At 40.7% G+C, this 14,777-nt stretch overlaps 1 protein-coding gene across 1 annotated transcript in view; it reads left to right on the top strand.

Moving 5' to 3' along the window:
• Nucleotides 1–12,675, top strand: part of LOC6031234 (AF4/FMR2 family member lilli) — a 128,241-nt gene extending 115,566 nt beyond the window's left edge. Inside the window, 9 exon segments of the mRNA XM_038255548.1 lie at nt 1,251–1,769; nt 1,771–1,966; nt 1,968–2,708; nt 5,011–5,465; nt 5,534–5,614; nt 11,478–11,652; nt 11,714–11,803; nt 11,870–11,975; nt 12,037–12,675. Of these exon segments, the coding sequence (XP_038111476.1) occupies nt 1,251–1,769; nt 1,771–1,966; nt 1,968–2,708; nt 5,011–5,465; nt 5,534–5,614; nt 11,478–11,652; nt 11,714–11,803; nt 11,870–11,975; nt 12,037–12,158 (2,485 nt within the window). The 3' untranslated portion in view covers nt 12,159–12,675.
• Nucleotides 12,676–14,777: the final 2,102 nt, after the last annotated feature.

Genomic DNA, 14,777 nt, shown 5'->3' on the forward strand with positions numbered 1-14,777 from the left:
CATCTTATGAAAATAAGATCGAATTTAAGGGGATAATGACAATAAGATCGAATTTAAGGGGATACGGGAAGGTTCGCCGTATTGATTCCACGACTCGATTTTTGTAAAGCAGTCTCATTTATTTATCAATTATTTAAAAAAAATTAAATATAATGTTAGCCATCAAATTGTAAAAAAAATACTCTGGCAGTAGTTTATAATCACGAAAATACGTATTTCGCGTTTTTGGAACCTGTTTTAAGAACAACGCCGTATTTAGATACAGTAGTTGTTCGGTAACTGGGCTGAGAACGTAGCCCAGTCACCGAATGTTGCTGGGCTGAACAAAAAATAACGAGGGGACCACCGATGCATAATATTCTCCAAATGAATTATAAAAATAAAAGTTACTCAAATTTATTTACAATGCTTACTTTTCATATTTCTTTATTGTAACTTGAATTTAAACAAAAGTTTGAAAATAGTAGTTTTTGCAATTCCGCCGTGAAACTATTTACTACTACTACTAACTACTATTATGCAACAAGTTGCAAAAAGAGGATTTTTTCAGCACGAGTCGTACATTTATCCAACGAGGTTCACCGAGTTGGATAAATACGAAGAGTGCTGAAAAAATCAAGTTTTGCAACGAGTTCCATACAAAATTTTTTGCAATTCCAAAAAACACACATGAGTGAAATTTTTAGTCAAATTTTCATGTATTTTGACAATAAATCGTTTAAATCAAAACAATTTTGAAAAGTGTTACTTTTCGAAACAAGTGCTGAAAAGTAGAACTTTTCAACATTTATTTTGAAAAGTGTTGCTATTCGATTCTGTTATTTTTGGTACAGAAAAGTAGGCTATTTCGTCGTTCAAGAATGACAGGAAAAGTAAGTAGTTTCACGACGGAATTGCAAAAAAGTTTTTTTTATTTATTGAATATGATTTTTGCATCCATTAACCCCTCGGTCATTTTGGTTTGTTTTGGTTTTTTGACGTTTGTCTGCTTTTTAACTGGTCTACGGCCCAGTTATCGAGCGGCCAGTTCAAAAGCAGCCCAGTTAAACAACGCCCAGTTACCGAACAACAACTGTAGTTCTCTGTTTAGCAGATTGTAAATAAGCCTTAAGCAAACAATTTGTCTAGCTTAAAATAATAAAATTTTAATTATTATAAATTCAAAATTGATTTAAGTGTATTGAAGTTTTTTAATGGCCGACGTCCAGTTTCACCTTAATAGAATTAAACTAACCCTCTTCTTTTTGCAGGATCTTGAACCGGAGGACGCCGCCACCGCTGATGTCACCGCCTTTTGCTCCACTTTCCAGTGGCACCAACAGCCAGCCATCGTCGGTGTCGAAGGTGCTGCCACGCAAAATCTCCACCGCGTCCTCGGTTTCTATCGACGAAGACGATCGGTCCGATCGGGACGATGACGACGAAGACGACGACGATGACGATGACGACCATCGGAACGGGTCGGCTAGTGATTCCGGAAGTGCCAGCGACGGAGGTGTCAAGAGGGAGAAGAAGATCAACAAAATCAAAAGTGATAAAAACAAGAAGGACACCCTGCGCAAGCTGTTCTCCATCAAGGCCGCTGAGGGTGGTGCCAAGGGCGGCAAGGGTGGCAAGGGCAAAGGCAAGGGTCAGGTCGTTATCGAGGAGGTGCATCACACGAAGGCTTCCTCCATTCAGACAACGGTGAATACCACGCCAAATTCTAAATCCCAGCATCACCTGAACGTGCCAGCGACCGATCGGAATGCCAGCCTAACGTCTCCACCTCCCCCCACATACCGCACCGTCGATCGTGGAAAAAGTGCTTTTATCTCCCGCCAGAACTGCCTTAACCAACATCTCCCTGATGTGTCGCATCGAACTGAGTCGACTGCTGAAGGTTCCTCCACAGCCGCCGGCAGGTGCCAAGCTGGCCAAGGCCAACGAAAGCTACAGTGCCCAACGCAGTGCCTCCGCTCGACAAAAAGAGCACCAGCCCGTACGAGCTGAAGACGCGGCGCAACTCCATTGCCTATTGCGACGAACGTCGACGGGTGGATGTGCCAGCAACCACCACCACCAACTACAGACTGACCGAGGGGCTCGACCCCAAACAACTGCTGGCCGGTGATTCGGCCCTCCTGCTCGAGAACGGCCGCCATCGGAGCAACTCCATCAACAGCAACGCGAGCGAACACCTGTCACGGGAACGAAGCTCGCGGGACTTCCGAGAAACGTCCTCCCCCTCGATACCACCTCATCTACATCACAACAGCAATCACAACACCTCCACCTCGTCACTTTCCTCCGGGTCCGGTTCGGCCCAGAAGCAATCCTCCTCAGTCTCCTCCGCCAAGCAACATCTCACGTACGACGAAAAGTTACCTGCCAAAAGCGAAAAGCTCCAGTACGGCACCACCACCCCCAACTACCCCCTCAAGGAGGAAAAGTACGGCAAAGCGCTCAACATCAAGCACGAGGGCCTCATCAAGCAGGAGTACCTGGACGGCGAGGATAGCAAACTTTCGCCAGCGGCGCTCTCCAAGCTGACCAACGGTCCGTCGCAGTCGGCGCAAAGCGCTGACACAAGCAACACCAACAGCAGCAGCAGACGGAAGCGAACCTCCAGTTCGAGCAGTAGCTCGCACAAGGAGAAACGCCGGAAAAAGGACAAAAGCGGTGGCAGTGCTGCAGCAGCAGGTGCCGCCACCGCCAGTAACGCACAGGTAGGCTTGTTTGGGCTTTTTTGTTGTTGTTGTTGTCGTTGTTCAGGAAAACAATGGGGTGGCTTTTGCTTTCCACGGGTGCTGCGTGCTTTGATCCAGGCCAGGTGCTTGCTTGTAAGAGAGGGTATCTCATGAACATCACATGTGCTGCATACAAAGACAATCCACACAGACACTCACATAAACACTCTCGGTACGGTGCGATAAGTTTAAGATTACGTTTTCTAGGTTATATTTTCGTTAGATTTAAATTATGTCTTTCAATTGTGAATGTTTTTTTTTGTGTAAGAAAGAAAGGATCGTCGATGTTCAAAGGTAAAGTATCAAATAAAAAAATGACTTGTAGGCGATCCAATGTCTTGGGAGTGCTTTTCAATGTCTTAAATAATGCTATGTTTCCTAAACATTTGTTCTAGTTTGGTATCATGCTCTACAAATGAATAAAATTCGTCTCTTATAATAAATTCCAAACACGACTATAGATTTCCAAAAAAGTGTCCACGTAGCTTATGGATGGTTAGTGAATGCCAAAATGAAAATTCATTTGTTAGGTATACCTACAATTTCAACCTCTGGAAACACCTTTGAGTTACTGTTGTTTTTATTGTACGTTAAAAAATATATTGCATCGATGTCCCCCTAGCAATTTTTTAATCAGAGAACACCTAAAATTTGCTCATAATTTGATTCTGAGTAGATTTGTATGCTGAAGATGGGTCTAGGAGGCCTTACCAGGTAGTGGTAGTTATTTTTTCGAGTTATTTTATATCCGGTGTATTATAATGTGAGGAAAGCTTAAAAAATGCATATCTCATCTCTTTTTACTCAGGGTTCTAAAAATGTCTAACTTTCAGTTACCAGCAACTACAAAAATGATTATCATGCCCGAAATCTCATCCCCCATTATTCACTGCCCTTCTTTCCATCGCGAGATTGTCAGAACCAAGAGTTTCCAGTCTCTATCTCGTGTTTACACACTCCCGTGTGAAATTCTCTTTTTCTCTCTCATTCCTACATTCACAGTCATCTCCTCTCTTAAGAGCGTAGCCTCGAAAGTCGCCACAACATTTAATTTGCCAAAGCAGTTTAACGTTTTATTGAGAAAACAGAATAATCTTCAACGATAGAAAGAGAATGCTTTTGCTGGCAATTACGAGATAAACGAATAGATCTCATTTACAATACTGCCCTGATAAATTTTGAGGTTCTGCTGGATTGATGTTAAATTGCTGCATTTTTTCATTTCTAATTTTGGCATAACAAAATCACATCATTATTACCACTAACCTCCTTCCATTTTCCAGTTTTGAGTTGGGTTTCAGACATATAATCCACAAGTTTGTTAAGTTAGTAAATAGGTACAATTCATCATCCACAGCTTCAACACAATAACAGGGTTGTTTCTAATTTTTCAAAATCAATCATGTTTCAAACAAGTTGGGCTCAATCGTAACTAATCCCTGCTCACGGTTTGACATCACATTCGGGATAACTCGCAATTCAAAATTCGGTTCCACCGGTTCCCACAACACACCTGTGTCGTTACACGCTGCCTCCAGCAGGCCCTTGCTCTCTCAGCACATTGGAAATTGCACACGCCCTTTATTTCTATAATTGTAGATTACACCACCAGCACCAGTATCAGCACCAGCACCACCCTCTTCCTCCTCCTTCTTTCGAAGTGGCTCCAGCAGCTCCTCCGGCAGCAGTTCCAGGGTGGTGGAACGCAACCACATCCGACTGCCACCTCGGACCGTTTCCGTGCAAACGTCGGACCGCGGCTGGGACGACGAGGTGCGCCACCTGCGCAAAGAGCTGCAGTACGCGCGAGAAATGGTCCGGGTATACAAACAGAAAGCCGAGTACTTTAAAAACTTGTACGAGAAGCGACAGGCGTCGTCGGCGGGCGGCCAGGTGTCGTCGTCGTCGTCGGTGGCAGGTTCCTGGAACGGCGGTGGGGCGTACGGATCCGGAAGACGTTGATAATTTGCGCGCGCTGAATTTCGTGTGTAGTTTGATAACGTTGAAGAGTCTTCCCCCAGAAAGAAGAGAGAAAGATTGAAATTGAGAGAGAGAGCGTTAGGTATTTGCCTAGAATATTACATTACTCCATTCACATCTATTCATTGTGTGTGTGATGCATGGTGCGCCGAAGGGTTCATACGGTTCATCTCACTAGCGATTCATCAAGCACGCAAGCATTCGTCTAAGCATGGCGAGAGTTAGCAACGGCCACTCACTCAAACTTTTGTCAGACAGCGCGTAGAATAAGTCGGCTAACCCTCTTCTTTCATTCTTCCAGACTGAATCCCTTGACCAAATGCCCCCGACCAATCACGACCGGTTAGGCGGCGTGGACCAACAAAATACCCAAGGACATCTACCACCTGCCTCGACCACCAACACCAACACCATCACCTCAAACAGCACCAAGCAGCAACTGTCGGAACCGACGGAATCCGCGACAACGACAGCCGGGGCCGCTCCCACCACCCAAACCATCATCAAGAAGATCCACGTGTCGTACTTTGAGCGCTCGAACGAGGACGAGCTGGAGGTGCGCGACCAGAATCGGTACCTGTCGGAGGCAAAGCGGCTCAAGCACGCGGCGGACCGCGAGGGCGACCACCTGGCCCAGGCGATGCTGTACCTGGAGGCGGTGCTGTTTTTCCTGCTGACCGGCGACACGATGGAGCGCGATCCGATCACCGAGAAGGCCGCGTTCACGATGTACAAGGACACGCTCAGTTTGATCAAGTAAGGGTTTTTGGTGCTCTGAGGGGTTTGTGGAAGGGCTGAAACTAATTTCACTGTTTTGTTTGTAGGTACATCTCGTCAAAGTTTCGTAGCCAGCAGCAGCATCTCACTGTGCAGGGGAATATTCACAGCAAGGTGGCGATATTGAGGTAGGTTTTCAATGCAGCCATTCCAACGGAGGTACCGGGCCTACTTGATTTACATGGCAGGGGGTATTGTCCGTTTCTCTGGAAGATACACGCCGCGCGGCATTTCAGAATGTGCCGCAGACACTGTTGCCAGTGAATTTCTGCCCTTTTGGTGCAATAAAAAACATTCCCGGCAACAATGCCATGCAATTCAAAGAAGAAGATCAACAAAAACAAACCGCACAGTATGGGATTTGACAGCTCGCATTTGCCGAAAGTGCGGCGCGTCGTTTCGAGGCCGGTATGCCGCGTGTCCTTTTCGGGAATACGCGCAATACCAGTCTAGAAGAAGGTTGAGAATCGCTTCCTTAGGGCATCTCCACTGCTGGGCGCAAACACTTGCAACTGATAGTAAGCCCACCTTCCTCAAATTTTTGATATTTCCAAAAAAGTGTTCACGTGGTTTGTGGATGGTCCCTTTACAGATATTTCCTTAGTATTAGAATTATTTTTGGAACTTGGTTTTGGTAACAATAAAAATAATTTGTAATACATGTTTGAAAAATAAATTGAAATCCTATCAATGTCACCCCGGTTGACGGTACCCTTTTAAAAAAATTAAATTAGCATGGCTCCTTTGAAAAAAAAAACAGCAGAAGATCAAAAATTTAGCGGTTGCATTTTTTTAATTTAGAATTTTTGGCTTCAAAATGACTTTTCTAAAAAAATAAAAGTAAGCCACGTCCCTACACCCAACTGGCAGTCGCATGATTGTGATGCATGGCGGCATGAAAGTATATCAGAATCTGCATGAAATCTGTCCTCATGCATTTTTTGCGATATAGGAGTATGACATTTTTGCCCGTTACCGACAATTATCGACATTACCGACGGCTTTTTGGTTGTATTTCACAAAAAAAAACACTTAGCAGAACGAGGATTGAACCACCAACTTCTTGGTTATGGATCCGACACGCTACCACCGCGCCATGGACGATTGATGAAAAGTGAGTGAAAGAGCACCAACATATGCTTCTCTTTGGAGTGTTGCTCGGGGACGGGCCAGCTTTATATGTGTTGGTGAGAACTGCAGATCGCTGAAATTTTTACACGCGGGCAAAAATGATCTACGGGCTTGCTGCAAAAAATATTATAAAATTAAATTAGCATGGCTCCTTTGAAAAAAAAAAACAGCAGAAGATCAAAAATTTAGCGGTTGCATTTTTTTAATTTAGAATTTTTGGCTTCAAAATGACTTTTCTAAAAAAATAAAAGTTTATCGAATTGATTCTTTTTGAATCGCTTAAGTTATCTGTACACAATGTTAACTTAAATCCGTTTAAATTTCAAAGAATTTTACTATATTTTTCTTAGTAGATACGTTGAAAAAATTATCGAAGTACAATGTTATAAGAAACAATTTTTCAGTTTAACAGAAACTATTTTTTTTTCAAAATGTTTGGATGTTTTGGGAAATTTAAAAAACTTAAGATAATACATTATCGGATGTTTTAGAGTAGGTATTCTATTATAAGAACTAAAAATGAATAAGACAATTAACAATTTTCGTGCAACATATGTAACATATCTTCTGAAAATGAAAAAAAAATGTATATTTAAATAAAAATATGATCTGTACAGGTTATTTTAAGGGTTTATAATATAAGGGTGGCCACTCAAGTCGGGAAAAAGTCGAACATCTGTAAAAAGTCAAACATTCGACAAAAGTCGGGAATTCCAAGTATACTTGTTTGAAAATTAATTTTTAATATTGAATAATTTTGAAAAATGTTGTACAATTTTCAAAATAAATTCATTCAATTCTGCTTTGGTAACTGACTTAAAATTTAAGGTTCTTTTCACTATTTCAATTTATTTAATTATGGAATCTATCTTAATAACAATGGCTCACTACAAATGTTAACAACAGTGTTGTGACAAGAAGAGTGCTAGGCGTTATCTAACCTAAGGCACTCTCCAGGATCCCTTCGAAAGATTGGCTGCGCTAGGGTCTGATTAGATTAGATTAGTATGGAATCTATCTTAATAAATATGGGATGCAGTTGACACAGATTTTCATAATATTTTTTATGAATCAAATGATCTGTATTAATTTTTGTTTATCAACAAGAGGTACACAGCAAAAAATCCGATGGTAAAATCGCATGCAAAAGCATGCACATCACCTTCGTCAAAATAAACACATAATATGGCGCACTGCATGTACATTTTTTGCAAACACACAAAAAAAGTTGCATCCGACGGGATTCAAACCCAGCACCAATAGTAAGGACAGGCGCCTTAGCCCACACGGCCATCAGACCGATGTAAAGCTGTTTGGATAAACGCATATATGAGCATGACATTTCGGTCAAGTAGGTTTCCCATAGGGATGTGGCGTTACATCGTGCTGCCACCTGGTTTTTTTTAAGCGCAAGAGTGTAAAAGTGCTGAGTCATCGTCTAAAAATAGACGGCGTCCTATCTCGCCCAGCAAAATTAGCATGAGCATGAGCATGAGCATGGTTGACTGCCAATGAGCTGCTACTCCGTTATTGACAGATCAGCTGAAGTTAAACAATGAATCAAAAATGATCAGTGGGAGCCAACCATCCGTTCACTGTTTAACCCCTGAAGACCCCGACTTTATTAGTCAATACCGGCGCCCTCCCAAGAAGCCTGCAGTTCAACAAAAGGGAGGAATGTTAGTCCGATAGTTGAAGTTGCAGACTCATCAAGCACATAGTTTTTCGCTATATACTTGTTGATACCGCTTGAGACCGTTGAATCCACAGCATCTCCTTCAAGCATCACGTGATTAATTTTTTTTTTGGTTAGTAGGATAAGGTATTGGCTTTTCGATGCCTCCCGAGCTACGACGCTATGGGGAGGACTTTCATAACAGACCCGTCGGCGAGCCTTTCGAGCAACGATGCTATGGGAAGGTCTTTCTGGTTAACACACAAAATCACTCACACACAGTTATGTTGCTCCACTATTAACTCAACGATCCAAATTGTCAGTGCGTCTTTCGTTCATTATATAAAATTGGCTTTTTCACCGCAAAAAAAATAAACCTTATTCGAAAAATTTAAACACAATCCACCCGACGCCGTGCCTTCCGATCAACGATGATATAGGAAGGGCTTTGAAAATCACAAAAGAAATCACTTTTCACTCCGCATATTTTTTACGACCACGCGCTCCCTTTGCCAATTATGCACTGATGACGCTGCATTTTCAGAGGGTAATTTTCTCCTCGCAGCACACAATACACGGTAAAAATACGAAACAAAAGGCACACACAAAAAAATCACTTTTCACTCCGAATATTTTTTACGACCACGCGCTCCCTTTGCCAATTATGCACTCTGCACTCGAACAGCGAACAGACTCGAACAGAACTGCGCGTCCCACAAGCACCGCTCTACTCCGTCCTATCTCGCCCAGCAAAATTAGGTCGATGAAGTAGTCGGTTTCGATGAGAAAAAGTGGAAAACGTAATCTAAAAATAGCGACGCCATCTCCCTATCTCCCTATACATCGAAACCGACTACTTTACCGACTTCATTTTGCTGGGCGAGATAGGACGCCGTCTATTTTTAGACGATGACTCAGCACTTTTCCACTCTTGCACTTAAAAAAACCAGATGGTAGCACGATGTAACGCCACGTCCCTACACCCAACTGGCAGTCGCATGATTGTGATGCATGGCGGCATGAAAGTATATCAGAATCTGCATGAAATCTGTCCTCATGCATTTTTTGCGATATAGGAGTATGACATTTTTGCCCGTTACCGACAATTATCGACATTACCGACGGCTTTTTGGTTGTATTTCACAAAAAAAAACACTTAGCAGAACGAGGATTGAACCACCAACTTCTTGGTTATGGATCCGACACGCTACCACCGCGCCATGGACGATTGATGAAAAGTGAGTGAAAGAGCACCAACATATGCTTCTCTTTGGAGTGTTGCTCGGGGACGGGCCAGCTTTATATGTGTTGGTGAGAACTGCAGATCGCTGAAATTTTTACACGCGGGCAAAAATGATCTACGGGCTTGCTGCAAAAAATATTATAAAATATGACATTTTTTGCAGCAAATCCAATGTTGCAGATTATGAGATATATTTTTCCTTTGGGTGTATACTGGTGAGCTTTTACACGCAGCTGGATTACTACTTTTTTAGCTGTGTAAAGTTAGGCCGTTGCAAATATTTTTCAAAGTTTATGTCGCCCCCCTTCAAAATTGGTCCGAAAAATGTTTATGTCGCCCCCCCTTCAAAATTGGTCCGAAAAATTAGGGGGCAAAACTATATTTTTTTCAAAAAAAAAAATATCAAAATTTCAATGGAAATAGAGGTCTAATCAACTGAGAACAATCAAAATTGCCTTTTTCTGCATTGATAATCATATTTAACATGTTTGGACTCGTTTAAAAATATTTGGAACTTTTACGAAATTACAATGTACAGCACCGCAAAAACTTGTTTTCTCGCAAAAATAAAATTTTCGTCAGTACTTAGAAATTTTGGAAATCAATGATTGCAAAACAACTGGATAGGTGTACGCTTTTTTTCATTCAAATGTTGACACCGTGGCCTATAATTTCAATTTTCAACTTTTTTATTTTTTTGTCCCCCCCCCCTCCCACCTCCCCCCTCCGGCTTTGATCAGAGTCGAGGGACATTAACTATTTGCAACGGCCTTATTGAAAAACAAAAATAAATATAGAGCCTAATGCCCAGCTTGGAGTTATGATTCTGTTTCATTTTGTAACATGTATTGAATATTTGAAAACAGATTCCAACTTGAGTTTGACAATGGTTTTTTTTTGTAAATATTTTTAATTGTTTAAATAAATTCATTAAGTAATTTCAAATACAGTACTTGTTCGGTAACTGGGCTGAGAACGTAGCGCAGTCACCGAATGCTGCTCGCAAACTGGGCTGAACGAAAAATAACTAGGGGATTACCGATGCATAATATTTTGCAAATAAAATATAAAATAAATTTTACTCACATTTATTTACAATGCTTTCTTTTCATATTTCTCTAATTGTGACTTGAAATTACATAAAAATTTGAAAAAAGTTTTTTTTTTTATTATTGAATATGCTTTTGCATCCAGTAACCCCTCGGTCATTTCGGTTTGTTTTGGGTTTTTGACGTTTTTCTTCTTATAGAGAGCTTTTTGTTTGAAATCATTATTTGAGCTTTCTGCAAAAGTCGGAAATTTTAAAATGGGATTTGAGGTGTCACCCTGTACATTGTATTGCAGTACACACTGAAATAAAATTACACAGCAACTGTGTTAAAGTTTTACTCTGATGGAAAAATTGTGTTTTTTTATTATTCTGGTATCTGCGCAATTTTGTTAATACGGAGTTATATGCTGTAATATATTAACAATACAGTAGTTTTTCGGTAACTGGGCGTTGTTTAACTGGGCTGCTTTTTAATTGGGCGCTCGATAACTGGGCCGTAGCCCAGTTAAAAAGCAGCCAAACGTCAAAAAACACAAAACAAACAAAAATGACCGAGGGGTTAATGGATGCAAAAATCATATTCAATAAATAAAAAAACTTTTTTCAAACTTTTGTTTAATTTCAAGTTACGATTAAAGAAATATGAAAAGTAAGCATTGTAAATAAATTATTTTTATATTTCATCTGGAAAATATTATGCATCGGTGGTCCCCTCGTTATTTTTTGTTCAGCTCAGTTAACGAGCAACATTCGGTGACTGGGCTACGTTCTCAGCCCAGTTACCGAACAACTACTGTATATTGTTTTTTTAAGTGGTTGGCTTGCCTTCCAAGCAATAACGCTAAGGCATCATGGAAATTAAAATAATATCTACATTCTCTTTTTCCTCAGCTTGCGGTGCCAGTCGTTGATCTACCTGAAGCTGTACAAGATGCGCCGGCACGACATCAAGGAGGTGCAGCGCATCATCGCCGAGTACAACCAGAAGCCGAACACCACGGTGTCGGCGGACATGGTCAACGGGAACACGCCGTCGCCGCTGTCGCCCACCTCGGTGGGGTCGCAGGTAAGAGTTGCCGGCTAGCTTAAGCTTATGTGCAAGATGTTAATAGTTTTATTCTTTTCAGAGCTCCGGCTACTGCTCAGGTCAAACCGGTCCGATTCCGGGTTCGTCGATAAGTTCTTCCCCGTCGCCGTGCCTGCTGATGCCGGTGCATGTAAGTTTTCTCTCTCGAATAGTAACTTTGAACGTTATCTAAAATTGCGCGTTTTCATTCTCTCAGGTTCACATGGCGTTTCAAAAGCAGGCAACCCTGTTTAACCACCTGCTAAACTGTCAGGATCTGTGGGAACAGGCGGACAACCTGGTGATACGGGGCAACCATACAGGTACGTCGACGGAGTCGACTGATATGTTGATTGGCAGAACCTAATTTCCGATTTCCCGTAGATTTCTTCATTGATCTGGACCACGAGAACGGTCCGATGACGCTGCACAGTTCGCTGTACAACGTGGTCAAGTACGTGCAGGCCGGCATCCAGAAGTTGCGGCGCAAAACGCTGCAGGACTGAGTCGGGAACGCTCTCGCGAGCTGCTGGTAGAGAGCGAGCGTGGTGGCAACCAAAAGGACTGAAAGATACAAAACAAAGATTTTTTTTGAATCGTGGCGGCGGTCGCTTAGCGGAACCAAGTTCCAGGCGTGGCCGTTACTGACAATAAGGCGAGCAACGGCTATCGGAGGTACTCACCGGATTGTGGAGGACTCTCATCTAGATGTGTAGTGTCTGTGTAGATTTTACTCAGTTTTTTTTTCTGTATTTGTACATTGGGATGGGCAAAGTTACACTTTTTTGTACATTTTTTTTTTGCGGGTGCTGTTTAGTAGATAGGATATCATTTATTACAAATTCCTATTTTTAGCAGCGCACGCGTGCGTACTGGTGAAACCAATTTCAGCCTGCAGTGTACGACTCTATTAGGCTTCTGATATTGTACTATTTCTTGACAACAATAAACGATCCCTTTCGCCGGGTTCTTGCTCGAGCGAAGTGGGAAGATTATGTTCTCGTTGAGCCGTGGACGACTCAAGCGCGCATTGTTTTGTGTGTCATTTCGTCTTCCAATCTTGATTGCGCCAGGCTCAACTGCTCTCATGGACTGTTTCAAAACGCTACTTCTGAGCTAAAAGTTGTTGATTCTGGTCCGAAACTGATTTTAAAATTGGAACTTGTGGGAACTGATAACCCTAAATAGAAACAGAAAAGCAATTTTCACCATTACCAAAGTGTAATAGTTTCTTGGATTTCCGGTTTTGCTGTTATTCTTTCGTTTAAATTAAAACAATTTTGGTGCTTTTTTATGTCCAATTAAAGGATGAAACTGTTTTGCGCTATTCTTCGTCCTTATTAGTTTGGTAATTATCCATTAAATTTTTTTTTTCATACGCCATATTAATTTCGAAGAAGTCGAAGCGAATTCTGTTTTGAAAATCGCTAGATTTACTGAAAAAAGTTACTGTATTTAATTTTCATTCAATATTATAAATTTCAATCTATTTGTAATGTTGGCTTTTTACTTTACTTAACGAATGAACAACCTCGCGGTTCCATTGCTCGCAATGGGATCTTTTAAACAGTGTTGCCAATTTTACGAAAACATATCTGGAGTTTTTTTTTGAAAAGGTCCAATAAACCAAATTTTCAGTTTTCGAGTTTTGGGTGTTTTTCAATACCCCTGACTTAAGGCGGTTTCAAAAACATCCAAAAAGCAAAAACTGAAAATTTGGTTTATTGGACCTTTTCAAAAAAAAAAAAAAAAAAACTCCAGATATTGATATTGAAAACATGGTCTAAAATTCAGTGTTTGGTACTTTTGAAACGTATCGATGTTTTTATAAGAAAGATCGGAAATTTTCGCAAATTTTGAATTGACCATCGCTTTTGGTAATATAGGCGTTTGAAAAGAATAATTTTTTTTTGTTTTATTTTTGTCTTGCTCAATTTTGATAAATTGTAACCAAATAGCGCAATAAATTTCTACTGCGGCTCGTTGTAAATTTTCAAAAGGGTAAAAAAAGTTATAAAAATGTGAGATAATTTACAACGCTGCCAAAGGAGGTATTAGACTATGACAAACAAACAAACTTTTTCGTGTTTGACAGTTTACAAAACTCGCAAACAACTGAAAATGTATGCTGGCTGACGTTTCTGAAAACATGCAGGCTAACAAACAAAGGCAACCTGCCAAACTGTCAAAAAGTGCGCATTTGTTTGTTTATCGTAGTCTAATACCTCCTTATAAATATATCTTGTAGTAATAAAGCAGATATTAGACTATGACAAACAAACTCACACTTTTTCCTGTTTGACAGTTTGCCAAATCCGCAAACAACTGAAAATGTATGCAGGCTGACGTTTCTGCAAACAAATGCAGGCAAACAAATAAAGCAGACAAACTGTCAAAAAGTTTATTTGTTTGCGAGTTTGCTTGTTTGTTTGCTATAGTCTAATATCTGCATGAGAAAAATATTTTTTAAATTAAATATTGTCGTAATGAGGCCATCACTAAATTTTGAGAAAAAATGAATGGCATTTCAAAAGAATGTAACGGTATTTTTTGAATTTTATTCAAATTCGTACGAACTCTGAATGCCGTTTAAAAATCATTCCAAAAATGATTTAAACAACTTTTTGTATGGATAGCTGTAAAATTTGTATGAAAATTGAATGTTAGTTTGTTTCTATAAAATAAAAAAACAGCAAATCTTATGGAAATTTGGTAGAATTGCTCAACAGACTTCTTCTTGGTGTTAATGGCACACTTTTAAATGCTATAATTATTATTTTTCGGGGTCACAGCTTGGTAGAAAAAAGTTAGCTTAATTTATTGTGGTGAAAGCTGTGGGGCAAACCGCGTCGGAAATATCTAGCTATCAAAGATTAGTTAAATTCTTCTAGTTACTCAAGAAAGCGCGCGCGTTTTCCCCTAATAGCAACGTGTTTGTTAATTCCTTTATTTAATTTTAACGCTTCTCTAGCTGTGTAAGTAATTTAAAGAAAACAACGCTATCGGACGAAGGGGGCGCGCTCTGATGCTAAACCATATTTAACTATAAGTAGTAGAAAGTGGCAAACGAATCGAACGGTTTCCTGAGCGCGCGAGCACACTGAGTGTAGGTTACTTGTTGTTAC

Source organism: Culex quinquefasciatus, chromosome 2, assembly GCF_015732765.1.
Source record: "Culex quinquefasciatus strain JHB chromosome 2, VPISU_Cqui_1.0_pri_paternal, whole genome shotgun sequence".
Classification (NCBI taxonomy): Eukaryota; Metazoa; Arthropoda; class Insecta; order Diptera; family Culicidae; genus Culex; species Culex quinquefasciatus.